Source organism: Pseudopodoces humilis, chromosome 4 (genome assembly GCF_049639895.1).
Source record: "Pseudopodoces humilis isolate 2021_Gansu_Grassland_sample_001 chromosome 4, ASM4963989v1, whole genome shotgun sequence".
NCBI lineage: Eukaryota > Metazoa > Chordata > Aves > Passeriformes > Paridae > Pseudopodoces > Pseudopodoces humilis.
The window spans coordinates 40,058,878-40,073,436 of record NC_142203.1 but is presented as its reverse complement, the minus strand read 5'-3'; the positions used below and the strand labels follow the sequence as shown (position 1 = coordinate 40,073,436).

The window sequence follows — 14,559 nt, the reverse complement described above, 5'->3', positions numbered from 1 at the left end:
TCATCTAAGCTGCAGATACTGCAGATGTGTCCATGAAGCAGTGGATTGCTGTAAAACCACCATCCATCCTGTATCTGAGGAGGGCTATGTGTCCCAAAGGGCTCCATGGTTTGACAGCTGGGGCTGCCTGTTCCTCCCAGGTTCTGGTCATGACTTTGACAGAGACCCCACCTTCAGTGCTGGGTAATTCAGTAACAAAGTGCTCTTCCTGTTGCCTCCAAATCAAAAATAATAGTATGACGGAATCATATATAATAGAATCATGGATGATCTACATGGATTTATTGGTTATGGTGCATGAGAATGTGACAGTGCATGCCAGATTGCAGTTGTTAGATCTGTTACACAAATGCTTTCCATTCTAGCTGAAAGGGAAAAAGAAATCAGCAACTTTTGTGATGCAGGTTGAGGTTTTGCTGATGGCATCCGTGGTGAGAGCTGGCCCTGGAGTGAAGCTGGGGCAGAAGGGTTAGGCACCTTTCATCCTGTCCAGACAATACTAGCAAATTCAGTATGTTTTAGACACCTCATTCTTTTCCCTACAGGGCTTTGTAGTGCTGCAAAGAGGCTCTGGGGTGAACTGTCTTGCCTGTCTGCACCAGACCAAGACACCAGCTTCTTTATTCCTGTGCCTGTAGGTTGCATGACTTTCAGGAGTTATTTGCATTATGAAGGGGTCCCCTAGGCTATCCTAGGGACTCCTGCCTTTTTTCTAGGCTTGTGTGTGTGGGGATGCAGGAATACATGGATACAGGGGAGTATAGAGGAGGTTGTGAGGAGAAAGGCAGCTGAAAGGAACTGACTGGGATTCTTTCATAGTCACGCACCAGAATAAAACCCAAGCAAACAAATATGCAGCTGTGTCTCTTAGATTCAAAGCCAGAACAAAGAACCCTGATGAAATATTGAGTGGCTAAAATCTGTGCATAGTCATGTCAATGGAAATTACCCAGATTGTGTGTTTGTTCCTCTGCAGAGGAGCTAGGCATTTAAATAAGTTTTCCTGCAAGAGGAACATGTGTTTTAGGGAAAAGACATCTTGACACCTAGCAACACTGAAAATTTGGTGCTGTAAAGCTGAATAACATACCTGTTATTTCATTAGACTCAAAGGTACACATTACTTAAATTATACCATGTGGGAATGATCAACAGTGTAGACTCTTGCTCTGTATGAAAGTGATACAGTTACAACCAAACAATTTAGATTTCTTGTGAAGCTGCAATAAATGAAAGAAAGCCAAGCATTGATTTTTCACATGGAAACAAAGGCAAAATAACTTTTATCCTTGATCACCCAAACAAAACAATTCACCGTTGAATTGGTCTAGCTTCATTATGATTTTCAAACTGATTTCTCCACTTTGTTTTGCAATAGTTGTAAAAAGATTCCTAGGGATTGCTTCTTGAGTTTAAGCCCTGGTTTCCTGCTCTCCTTTGAGAGACCTTCAAGAAACCTATTTTCTTTTGTTATTGAGAGAATGTTAGAAGTGCATGCTGTTGGGGAACAGAGGTATTTGTCTGCTGGATGTGAGGATGTTCTCCAGCTCTCTGTTTGGTTCCTGGGAGCATTGTCTCTGATGGGAACTGAACTTCTTGGGCAGTGTCAAAAGGTTTTTCTCATCTCATGTGTCAAGAAGCAAGAGAGTACAAGCTTAAACAAGCACTGGTGGGTGTAAATCAGTTAAACAGATTGATGATACCTGTCAGAAGATGTGAAATTGTTTATCCTCTAAACACTAAAGCCTGGCAAGTCTCAGTTTTCTGAGTCACAGACTTAATGTGTAAAAGTGTGGTTTTTGGCTCAGTGTACTGTTCCAGGCTAGGACAGGCACTCTTCGATCTGTGAAGAGCAATATGCTTTAGCAGGATGGATTCAATTGTAAGGCTTTCTAGTGTGGTCTTGGTGTTTTTTTTCCCCACAAAGGAGGATTAACCCCCTAATACTCATTTTGCAACTGCATGTGATAGTGACTGTAGAGATGACTACACAAAAGCTAAGACTAATGGCTATTGTCTGGGTAGCTGGCAGGGATAGGGATATGAGATAGGAAAGGTCAGTTGAAAGGTGGATAAAGGCTAAATGTGCTATTGCTCCACACAGCTGAACTGCTGACAAAACATGGGAGTGCCTTGCCTTGAGCCTTCCCTCATCACAAGCAGTGGCAAATCAAAGCAAAGGTTTTAATATGCCCATTCTAGATTTGAAGAAAAGTCTGACTTCACTTTGAAAAGCTCCATCAAGGAAAGCAAGACTAAACTTGTTTCTCTTTGGAAGCATATTCAATCTTCTTTGGTTGGTTGGTTGGTTTGGTTTTGGGTATTTTTCTTGAGTTCTATTTACACCTTTTAATTCTATTCCCTATATTCAACATACTGCATTTTAAGAGACCAATAGTATAAAATACTTTTTCTATAATTGCATTGATTTCTATTCTGCTGCCTTTCTTATCCAGTCTAACAGAATTGTACAAACATGATTTGGTGCCATGGTTTCTGAACTTGGGAATGCAAAGGAATATTTGAAGTAAAACTTAGCACCTCAGTCAGAATAAAAGTGCACCAAGGTGTGATTACTTGTCTTCCAGAGGCAGTAAAAGATAAGATGGCAATTTTTAGAGTAAAGCTGAAAAGGTGCCTCTTCTGGTAAGAAAGTTGGCTCTTGCTTTGATAACAGGAAAAATTGAATATCTGCTCTTGCTGAAGCATAACACTTTCATTTCAATCATGCAGAAAATATAAAAAATCTACAGCAAACATGGGAATCTCACAGGACAAGAAATTTTGTGTAATTGCTTTTCAAAACAATGTATTTAACTAGTGAAAAAATACACCCCTCCCAAAAGGAAAAAGGGAGAAGATTCAGTATTGCCTTGGAATTTAGCAGAGGTGCTGACTGATGTGACATACATTCACTGTTGTGGTTTTAATTTGATAGTGTGCTGTTACATGTCTTGGCACGGACTGGTCCCTGTTAACTAAGAGCCAATGGTAATGCAAAGTCCATTGAGAGATCATCCTAGGAATCAACATAATTTTTCATGGGAGGAATTATGTTTATTAAGGCATCATAGCACAAAATCATCTCTATAAATGCTGCTTCTTACATGAGCTGCTTCCTAACAGTTGAGTGAGTTACATCCTTGGAAATTCACAACTCCAACCACAAAGCTAAAATCAGGGAGGGAGTTGTGGTATTTTATTAACCCTATTATCTTTCAGTGTGCCTGAGCCGTGAGTAGTGGCTTCAAGGATAATTGGAGTGATGTGTGTTGCATAGAATTGTGTTGCGCAAATGTAGCTCCAACAAACAGCAGTGTAGCTAGGTCTTGGTAGCATGCATGTTAAAACTGCATTAATTCTGATGGTGATAGGAGTATAATGAACCATAGAATACAGTCATGGAATGGCTTGGGTTGGAAGGGACCTTAAAGGTCACCCAGTTCCAACTGCACTTACCAGTGGCACGGAGACCTTTCACTAAACCAGAGCTCAGAGCTCCATCCAGCCTGGCCTTGAGCACTTCCAGGGATGGGGCATCCACAGCTTCTCTGGAATACCTATTTCAGTGCCTCACCACCCTCACAGTAAAGAATTTCTTCCTAATGTCTAATTTAATCCTACTGTCTTTCAGTTTGAATCCTTGTCCTGTCACTGCATGCTTTTGTAAATATTTTCGCTCCATCTTGCTTGTAGGCTCCCTTCAGGTACTGGAAAAATGCAGTGAAGTCACCCTGAAGCCTTCCCTTTTGCAGGCTGCACAATCCCAATTTTCTTAGCTTTTCCTTTCATGAAAGGCTGTATATAATAATCATGAATGTCCCTCACCTGTTCAAAAATAGCAGCACACCTTGAAAATAATTAAACTTTATTTCTTAACCTAGGGAAACTAAATTTCTTTTGGCCCCACCAGGGTAAAGTACAGTGCAGACATACACTGTTCAAGAGCTAGCACAGTTCTCCTTGGGATGTCCAGTAAGTGAAGTTTGCTGTTTCTGCTTGTCCCCATATTATATGTTGAGGATAATTTCCCAACCAAAATTGGAGGCATTTTGGTTGTATAATAGCTCAACAGTTTGAAATACAAGTGTTTTTCTTACATATCACAACTTTTTTTTAGAGAGCTGCAGGGGGTTTTTTTGTACACAAAGGGGATTTTTCTTGAGCCTAGGTGATGCAGAATTGACAAGTCTTTAGCTAAATACCAAATAGAAGAGAAATTCATATCTGTGGTGGATAGCCATCTTCCCCAAAGCAGACTACAGATTTTTTTCTGGCTCCAACTTGTCTTCTTAAGAAAAATTGTCTAAAAATGAAATCAAGGGAAGATTCTTAGCACACTGGAAGGTGGAGAAGGTCTCTGGAGTCTTCTTAAAAGCTTAAACCAACTATGAATCTGTGCTTGACAGCAGCTAATGACTACTGATAGCATGTGATTTTCACTCCACCCCATTACATTTTCCCTAAAATTTTCAGATTACAGGTGTAAAACAGAGAGCAGATTTTATGAAAACCAGAGGCTGTAGTAGGTGACTGAGTGTAATTACCATACTTGTTCTACCTAATTCAGTGACCGCATTACACATGGATGAAACCACACTCCAAAGTGCTTCAAGAAATTACCCTTCATTTTGAGCACAGAGGCCATTCGGAAAAGGGCAGCTCTCATTTCTTGTCAGCACAGGTGATAGTCTCATCCTGCCTCCTGGAAATGATTTTACATTACTAGAATATCATAGCTAGCTGCAGGGCTGGCTGGTCTGTAGCTGTAATGCGGCTTAGTGCACTCAGACAATTAAATGTAACTTTCCGATGAGTAGATGGTCCAGCATATAAACAAGATTGGAAATGGTCTACGTAAAAGTTTGTTCACATTGATCAAAAGGTCAGGAAAGGGGAAGTTTGAAAGGATGTGAGCTCAGCTGCCTCTGATACACAAAAAAATTTCATCTGATGGGTTCTAATTGTCTTAATTAGAAAATAAATAGACAGGAAATAGGATTTTTGAATGCAAACAACTGTTCACAAGAAACACTGGATGAGAAGTTTACTTGCTAATAAGAGACATCACAGAATGATATAGCAACAAGATTCCTAGGGTGGAATTTTTATTGAAAAACTGTTTTGTGCTGCCAGGAATTGACCTGAAAGTCACCATATTTTCATGGTTTTCCTCACCTACATCAGACAGCTGCATATGCTTGGAACCTGCTTCATAACACACAGAAGACTGGCTTTTACCTGTTAGCCTAACTAACAGCTGACTTACAGAACTTTCCACCTGCAGCACTTTGCAGTTTGTACTGGTTGAAAAAATAGTAATTCACCATATAAAATTGCATCTTGAAGTACTGCAGAAATTATCCAGTGAACAGACTGAGTTCCTAGTCATTATCCCACTTTAAAGTGGAGAAATGTGTAATGGTCACTTTTCCTTGCCATCGCTATACCATTGCCATGGATGGTGGAAGCAAGTAATGACAAAAGAGCCTCCTCCTGTGCAGCAGAGAACAGCAGGACTGAGAAGGACTTAAAGACATACATCTATTAAGTTTCCGAGCTGAGAGAATTTCCCTATTTGCTGTGAGAGAAGGAATTTGATTCTCATACTAAAAAAAAAAAAAAAAAAAAAGCATTTTTTTCCCCCCAAAAAATATCAATCAGCCTGCTTTTTTTGAGCAAAAAGTTGAGATTCAGAAAGTTTAGAGATGTAAGGATGGTATCTGCCAAAAACTGAATGCAATTTTAAATGGGCTGCACTCTTAATGTTTGTGCAAACTCTGATGCATCTGAAAAAGGTGTTGTGACTTAAGATGTTGTGACTTAGATGGCTCTGCCATCTAAGTGGCCCATTCCCACAGTTCGTTAGGCTCTGCCCTTTATTACAGAAATCTTCACCAAAAATTCTTAATCCTGGCATCTTTCCCAGTAGAGTCAATCATGTGGGGATCGGGGTGATCAGTAATGACAAAACCAGCCTTGGTATGAGTATTTCATTTGATAAATTGCAGACGTTGAAGCTTTACTTACATTTGTCAACAGTGACTTTCCCGTGAAGTGCCAGGTATTTGAAAAATTACTTCTAGTGTTTCAGGCTGGGGGAAGAAGTAGTTTTTCAAACTATGAGAACACTTCCCTCATGCACCATTAAACCAACTAGGGAGAAACAAAAGCAGGACAGGGGTGTGAATATGCTTGTGTCTCAAAATAGAGGGTTGAATAGCCACATGCCAGAATATTTAAGTTTTATTGCTGTGAACCATGCCTCATAGTGATTAAGTGATTTTGTTAATGATATAGTGAGCCACAGGAGAGTAGGGGCTTCTTCAAAGCTGTCCTTTCTTTGCTGTGCTTGGGACTATCCTTTTTGTCACCTGGTTCTTCAGCTGTTTGTCTTCTGCAGTGGATCCTGTTTGTTTACTCTCATGTCCTCAGTAATGTGCATACAGAACCGGCTGCTGGTCCCCATTCTCACTCTCTCCCCTGTCTCTTCTGCAGACACAGATGCCATCTACATGGTGGTTTACTCAGCTCTGTCTTGCATCTGCAGTGTTCCTTCTATCCAGTCTAAAACTCAGTCTGGGAGTCCAACATGTTGCAGTTGGGTGGCCTGGAGTAAACACAGCTTTTTATCATCCTCAAGGTCTTCTCTTCTGCCCCCTTCTTTGCGAGGACATTTGCTCAAGCTGTTGCTGCTGCCCAAAGGCTAAATGCAGTTGGCTAAATATGCAATTTCAGAATAGGCATTTCCAGAAGGTGGTTTTTTCTATCTGTTTCTAGCATTGTCTTTTGATTGTTACAATTAAAAGATGTGAATGTCATCCCAAAAACCTTAGTTAATGTGGATGGAGAATGAAGTGAAATATGTTTGTGTGATCTCTGCTGTCTCTTCGGTCAGGAGACTAGGCAAAATGTCTTTGCTGCTAAATGATGCTGGTTTTCTATGAATACTGAATGTAAACTAGAAGAAGTAATGTGGAATTTAAGTGGCAAAGTTAGGTATCAAGAGTTTGAATGTCATCTGTGCTGGTTTGCTGTTTGTTCAAAGGCTCAATTAATGGAAGTGGGACACTGCTAAGCAGGATTTTTTTTTTTTTTAAATCAATTTACAAGGTTTTATCTCTGTAGCACTTTCATTAAAAATGCAAAGCTTAGAGTAAAAACAAAACAAAAATTGTCACTGAATTGCTGCTCACAATAGACCTTTCTCTGGAAGGTGACTAGATTCAGATATGGACTGGGGAGCCAGTAGAATGTGCCCCTGGACAGGATGAGCCTCTCTGCAGCAACTCCAGGTTTTAACTCCTCTATTCTTCTCAGCATCTTCTCTGCACCTCTGTGACTATGCAAATTGTCCCCTGGATTCTGGCCCTGAACCATGTTTCAGAGATTACCAGCTTTCCACATCAGGACAAGCCCATTTGCTCTGTGTCTTGTCTTGTTATAATGCCAGGATTTCCCTGTATTTCCTGGATTTGTGCTGTTACTGCTGTGTGCTTCAGGTAGGGCATAAGGTAAAAAAGTTAATGTGTGTATTCCATAGCTTATTTTTGAGAATGACAAAACGACTTCAGCAAGTTTTGAGATCTTGCACAGTGACAGACTGTGCTGGTTCCTGACATTTACTCTAGATGATGTACCAGTTCAAAAACTTGTTTCGATTCCACTTCCTAATGGAAAAAAACCCACTGTTCTCCATCTGCACCCAGAGATACAAAATTCTTCAGGTAAGGTCAACAAGACACACAAAGAGAACCATTGACTAGAGGAATGGAGGACAACTGGTCAGAATTTTTTTTTAAAAAAATAAAAAATTGCTCATCTGAGGGAAGAGTACCATACACTGGGTTACAAGAAAATCTTTTTTTCTAACTCTAGGTCCTTCTTCAGTCATCAGCAATGACGACGATTCAGCCAGTCCCCTCCACCACATTTCAAATGGCAGTAACACTCCATCTTCTTCTGAGGGGGGTCCTGATGCAGTCATCATTGGGATGACGAAGATTCCTGTCATCGAAAATCCACAGTATTTTGGAATTACCAACAGTCAACTCAAGCCAGACACCTGTAAGTACAAGCTGTATGTGTTTCAGTCATTCATTTTACCTGTGCAAGTGTTGTGGCTCCTTAACAGAACTACCATAACAACATACTCTAAATTCCTGGGAGTGAAATAGTGAGGTTAAAATGTGTGCTATTTACTAACGGTATATGGGATGAACTGCTTTACCTCTGTCTAAGCCAAATTCAGCCCTTGTGACAAGGCACTGAAGCGAGCAGTGTTATGCTCAAAGCCTGATCCATATTTCAACAAAGTCATTGGTAGCCTTTCCATTGATTTCAGTGGTCTTTGGCCAGTCCTGTGCACTGAATGTATTATTGGGAGAAAACAAATCTTGGATCAGAAAAAAAAGAGTATTGTTACATATGCACTATTTGTAAATTGATCATATCAACATCACCAGATCATATCATCAAATCATATTAACATAATCTAATCTGAGTTTTCAAATTTCAAATTTCAAATCTGAATATTTGTAAAGTTGTAAAACTGATAAGGGTTAAAACTTCAATTCTTGTAATTTCTTTGTACAATTCATCCTCCACAGACAGAAATTGTTTTGAATGTTTAAAAGTAGAGCAGAAGAGAAGGTTACATGATGGACAGTACATGTCACATACAAATTCTTTCACATTCAGTTAGTAGCAAGAGGAATGTGAAAAATATGAAGAGCTAAACATATTGAACTATGAAGAGTTAAAAAAGAGTATCACCTACTTCAGATGCTACTTTTCAAACCTAGTAATAGTTTCAGAATTGAGCATGTGAAATGCTGGGCTTTGAACCAGTGATTAGCATTAATGTACGTAACTGAAAAAATACCAAAAGGAAATTGTGGTAAATAGTAACTGCACTCCTTACTATTTTTCATCAGGACACTGTGTTCTCTAAGTGTTTCAGAGAAAGTTGTTCTGAAGTGTCACTGGGAAGTCTCAACTATTTCTCCGGGAAGTCACTCTAGAGATTCCCTGGAGTCAATCTAGAGATTAGCGAGCACTGGTCTTGCAACTAAGGGACACTACATCCTGTCTGTATTCTACCCTGAAAGATACCACTTTCTAGCACAAACTGTAGTGTAGGGGCTTACTGTCAAGTTTGGAAGCCTTTGCTTCCAACTTTGCAAAGCTTAAATGCTGTAACAGAAATTCTTTTTGACCTGTGCATGACCGCATGCATGCATGACACGAATGCATAACTTCTGACACTGCAAACAAAGACTGATGCTGAACTACCCACTTATCTTGTGACTATTAATGCTTATTTAGATCCAGACTGTTGCACTAAGCACAGTCCAGAAGGATGGTCCTGAAAAAAAGGGTCTTTTTCTGCCTTTTTATTGTATATCCCTGATGTTCACTACTACTACAGCTTTTTTGTGTGAAGCTATTTTGTGGCTTGAAATGCTGTATTACCTCTTCTCCCAGCATATAATCACAATCTGAATATTCTGACCCAGAATATGCAGTGTGATCACAGGAAATCACTGAACTGGTGATACTTGATCAGCATGAGAAAAATGTTATACAGATGCCTTCTGATTAGAACATTAATTCTTGTGAAAAACAGAAGCTGCTAAAGAATCATAAATGAGCAACATCCCCAGTAGTGCTTCCTATTGTTATGTAAAAGTCTATGCTTTTAAAGATGAGGCTACTGTACCTCTGTTCCCAGCTGCACTAGACAACTTTTTAATTCTTTAAATAAGCATCAGTAACTGCAGAGTTTTTAACTTCAGCATTAATGTTGAAACAACATACATGCTGTTCTGGGGAAAAACAAAAACTGCACTAAAATACAGAATTCTCTCACATTTAGAAAACTGCACATTAAGTACAGACATATTAAATCACGGCTGACTTGTGTTAAGTAGGTCCTGATCCTAAAAATACGTGAGTCTGTATTTGGTTTTGCGTGCTGCAATGAAACCCACATGGTGTCTCGGAAATTAATCACAGTACATGAAGTTGAGTTGTATAAATACTTGCAGGATACGCTTCAGGACTTTGCTGTGGTTCTCTGGGGAGGTTTGAGGGGCTGATGCTCTGCATTCTGACACATTGCCATTGTGGTCCCAGTCTTTGTGTTTTGGAGGGTGGGGGGGTAGTGTTGGTGGTAGTTGTTTTGCTTTAGCAGAGAGAATCAGGTAAATTATGGCAGTGTATAAACCAAGGCAGATTTCTTCTAGCACTCTGAGCATCTACCAATAAAAAGGTGTAATTGAAATTGTCTTGGACAAAAATGGGCTTCCCAGATATACTTTCGCATGTGCACTCTTTCCTTCTCTCTCAGTTGTTTATTGTTATGGAGCTGTGCTTGTCCTTTCTTAACCCACCAACCTCCTCCCAATGTGTATATCTGGTATTTATAAACCTCTAAGTAGCTTTTGTACCTTGTTCCTGTATGGAATAATGCCAGCTTCAGATGTCATCTGGTTTTGGTATCCAGCAAGATAGTTAACAGTTATGTTTATTTCCTATCTGATCTGAGTTCCATTGTTTACCACCATTAAGCCAAACAATCACTGACAGTCATGCTGGAAAAGGTCCTTCTGTATTTAGCATTTGTTGGTCTGTGTAAGGAGGTGAGACATCAAGCTAGGTGCAATTGTACACAATTGTCCTGCAGTTTTCACAGAAATGAAGGAATATTTTTGATGTTAGTAGCAAGTGGAGCTTCTTTTTTATTACCTAATTAGGCCGTATTTTGACTTATCTACAGAAAACCATTTCTGAATACAGTGTATCAAGCTTCATTGCAAAGAATTAGAAGTGCATGTGTTTAAAAGAAAATTTAAAAGCTGATTAAAATCAGTGTCATTTGAAATTCCATCACTCTATCTTGTAATTTGGTCCTTTCACTACTGAATAACTAAATCCAAAGAGTGATGACTTCAAAAGAGTCTGTCTCAGGCTAAAAGTTACAGCACTTTTCTCCTCTTAAGATATAGCCTTCAGGGTGGAAAAAGCAAACCAGTGAAGACCAAAGACCCATCAGCTTCAGTGGTCAGGTTCCAGTCATCACTTTAGAGGACTGCATTTCTGTCATTTCAGCACAGCATTTGTCTCTACCTTTAACTGACATAACAGTAGAAGATTACATCTTCCAATTGGGATTGGCTGATATTTACTGCTTAACTACCAGTATTTCTCATCAGCTTGTTCAGCATATGTCTGTCTCACATGCTATGCCAGAGCTCCTGGCTTTTCCTTTCCATGCCATGTTCTGTTGGTTGCTGCTGCCTGGTTCATCTGCCACTCCAACATCTTGATGACTTTCACCTTGGAATGATACAGACTGAGGTGCACAGACCATGTTTCAGACACCTACCAGACTTCTTGGTTCTTTTTTGTACGAATGCAGAAGGTATTTCTCATTTGTCAGTTCTTGTCAGACAGTGAAAATTCTGATTTTAGATGGGTGACAGAGAGCCAGAAGCCTGGGCCAGCTGCAGTGCTCTTTGTGGTTAAGGCATTATAAACCAGGTGCTGTGTTAGTGTCTACCTGAAAACCTCTTGCCTGGGAATTACCAACACGGTTCAGTTGTTGCTGTTGAAAGTTGAAGCACAATTTTGTAGGGGAGTAACATCACCAAGTCCATAAACCTTGCATGGATGGCAAATCTTGCGAGATTTTTGTTCCCCTGAAATCAGATGCACAACATAATATCTTGGGGGCATTGAGCCTAACCTTTACTACATGGTTAGCTTCACTGATCTTATGAGCTGTCACAGACCCTAAGCTATTTCAGATTTTCATTAATAATATGGTATTTCAAAAATTAGTCCTCTACATGTCTGAACATAAACTGTATCCTGAAGTTATCAGCCAAGCCTACCAGACCTGTTGAAAGAGGATGGACGAAACAAACCCATTTTCTCAAGGAACAACTGTGGGCTTTCTTCATCACTTAACTTGCAGCCCAGCACTTGGAATGTATCATGACTGCTAGATTTCCGTGATTAATGGTGGAAAATGCAGTCTGTAAACAGCATGGCTGTGTTGGTAGAAATGTGAAAAGCCATACCTCAGGAGAGGTCACAAAACGTCAGTGGAAGTGCCCAGGCTGAGATTCTTAGGGCAGAACTTGGATAAGCAATTTCTTGCAGGTGGTTTTGGGATTTTGAGAATCAAATTGTTCTCTGAGCCTTCCACTCCTGCCCCACAAAGTCTCTGTGGTTGTTTGGGTGATACTAAAAGGAAGGTTACAGCTTTTCCCTTTAATGAAGAGGTTTCAGGCCCCCTACAGTGGAGAAATAGCTGTACTGACATCAGTTTGCACTTCCCAGCTAAATCTGTACTTGCAACTCACTCAATTTTGTCAATTTCATTGATTTCAGTGTTGGAAAAGAGCGTGCTGTACTGGGCAGGCTTATTGATTTGTCAGTGGATGGTTTAGTGGCAAGATGTTTTCAGTGACTGGCCTTATAAATAGCCATTGTATTTCAGATAATGTGGTCTTGATTGTGATTTTCATATGGAAAATTTGGGTATGTTCTTGAGATAGTCTTAATATTTTATCTATATTTCTGCATTTTCAGGTTCTGTTCTTTCAAGTGTAGGAGCCTGAATATGCAGTTTAGATAATAGTTATTTTACTTCCACTTGGCTCCCATTACAGAAAGTCTGAAGCTGATTACAAGTTGGCAGAAATAATTTTTCTAAATTAATATTTATTTATTTTGCTGATCTGAAAAAATTAATTTAGCCCATAGTTCCTGTTCCAGAGTAAATTGCTAATTGCATGTGCAGTGCTAATTTTAAAGGCAGAAATTCTGAGAGCACCCCTCTTTTATCCCCTTCTGAACACTGAACTTTTCAGTTTATACTTAGGGATTTTTATTTGCATTTTAGTGTTTGTTACATCGTTTAGTTAAGGGTGACCTCAATATTTTTCTGACTTTCCTTGTTCTTTAACTATATATTTCTTTTTAACATGTGCATAGCCAGATTTTGCATGCTCCTATTAGTCAGTAAAGTTGCAGCAGTGCTCTGCTTCAGACCACCACCTTCTTTAATGTCTTTTGAGGGAGAAAAGAAATAGGACAGTTATTGTTATAATTTCATCATGACTCCCACAGTACAGGACTTCCGTGTTTAAAGCCATAGGTCTTGGATTCTGGTGATGATGTCAGATTTTATTTTAGAATGAAAAAAATCCAAGGAAAAGGTTCAGAATATGAGGCAGACCCCAGAAGCCTGAGGAAACAGAAAAAAATCTGGATTTTTTTTTTCTTTTGTTTATTATATTCCTTTTTGTTTTATTAATTACATTATTTTTATATTCAGCTTTGATTATTTGGGAGCATTTGAACAGGGCAGAAACACATCAGTGTCCAGAGCTGGCCCTTCTCTGCCACTGTGGGGACACAGCCCTGTTATGGCCACCACAGAGAACAGAGAGGTGCAGCCAGACACTAGGGCCACTGAGTTGCAGTTCCTCTACCAGGCTATTTGCAGAAGGGTGCAGCTTGTTGTAGTTCAACACCTTGTTTTTCACAGCTCTGACCACTCACACCTTACAAGGCAGTCTGGCTTCTCTTAATTTTGGAGCATGTTGACAGCCTTCTTCCCAACCCTTGGATCAATATCAGTGAGTCATTCAATATGAGAAAAGAAGTAGTTGTCTGTATTTCCAGGGTAGGTGCAGCAAAAGGAGAAGCTGTGAACAGCTGGTCTGTATTTTTCAAGTATCCTTGTTCCAGGAGTCCCATGGCAGAGCCTGGCCCCAGCATGCGTTTCTTTGCTGGGTGCGCAAGCTCTTGCTGCCAGGCAGGGACATGAGACTCCAGTGAAACAGAAGCTGCTGGCAAAACCAGAATTCACCAGGAGAATCTCTGTGCTGCAGGGATCTGACAGGCCTCTCACCCAGAGCAGCATATTTTTCTGTTTCTGGGCGCTGCTCATCTTGCACAGGTAGTGAGTGTCCTTTGGAAAGTAACAATGTGCAAAATGCAGACTGCCTGCAGCCAGTGGTCTCCATTTGACTTTATTCCAGACTCTGTCATCCTACAGCGTCCTACAGTCCTGAGGAATGGGGATAATTTTTGTCTAACATTATAAGTTAAAATATTAATTAAATTGAGTTGGTCCCTGTGCACAGAAGGAATGCCTAAGACAAACTCTGTGAGCATTTCCATCTCTTTGGAAAGGCTTTTGTAATTGAGTGACTACAAAATAGGGCTGTGTAGTGTTTTCTTAACCAGCTGAGCCCTGGGGCTGAGGATTTTCCATCAACTCCCAAAGTCTGCAGCACTGAAAATTTATAAGAAGCTCATTTTCCTATAAAAGACACTATGACCTCACAGCCAGAATGCAGAGGACCAAAACTGATGAATCTTAGTGAAATCCAGACTAACGATTGGGAAGAAAAACTTCTCTATCCAAACTGAACTTGTCATTCCTGGCATTCATTGGTAGTTGTGATTGTGAGGTTTAACAGGGCGCTCACTTTGGACTCTTCAGGTGCTGAAAACTGAGGAAACGTTATATGCTGAAAG

At 40.0% G+C, this 14,559-nt stretch overlaps 1 protein-coding gene across 2 annotated transcripts in view; it reads left to right on the top strand.

Annotated features, from left to right (window-relative positions):
• The window catches only part of NTRK2 (neurotrophic receptor tyrosine kinase 2), a 198,183-nt gene that overhangs the window by 104,811 nt on the left and 78,813 nt on the right, over positions 1-14,559 (top strand). For both annotated transcript variants that reach the window (XM_005522628.3, XM_088053983.1), the window contains one exon: positions 7,879-8,067. In XM_005522628.3, coding sequence (XP_005522685.1) covers positions 7,879-8,067 — 189 coding nt within the window. The remainder of the gene's footprint in view (positions 1-7,878; positions 8,068-14,559) is intronic.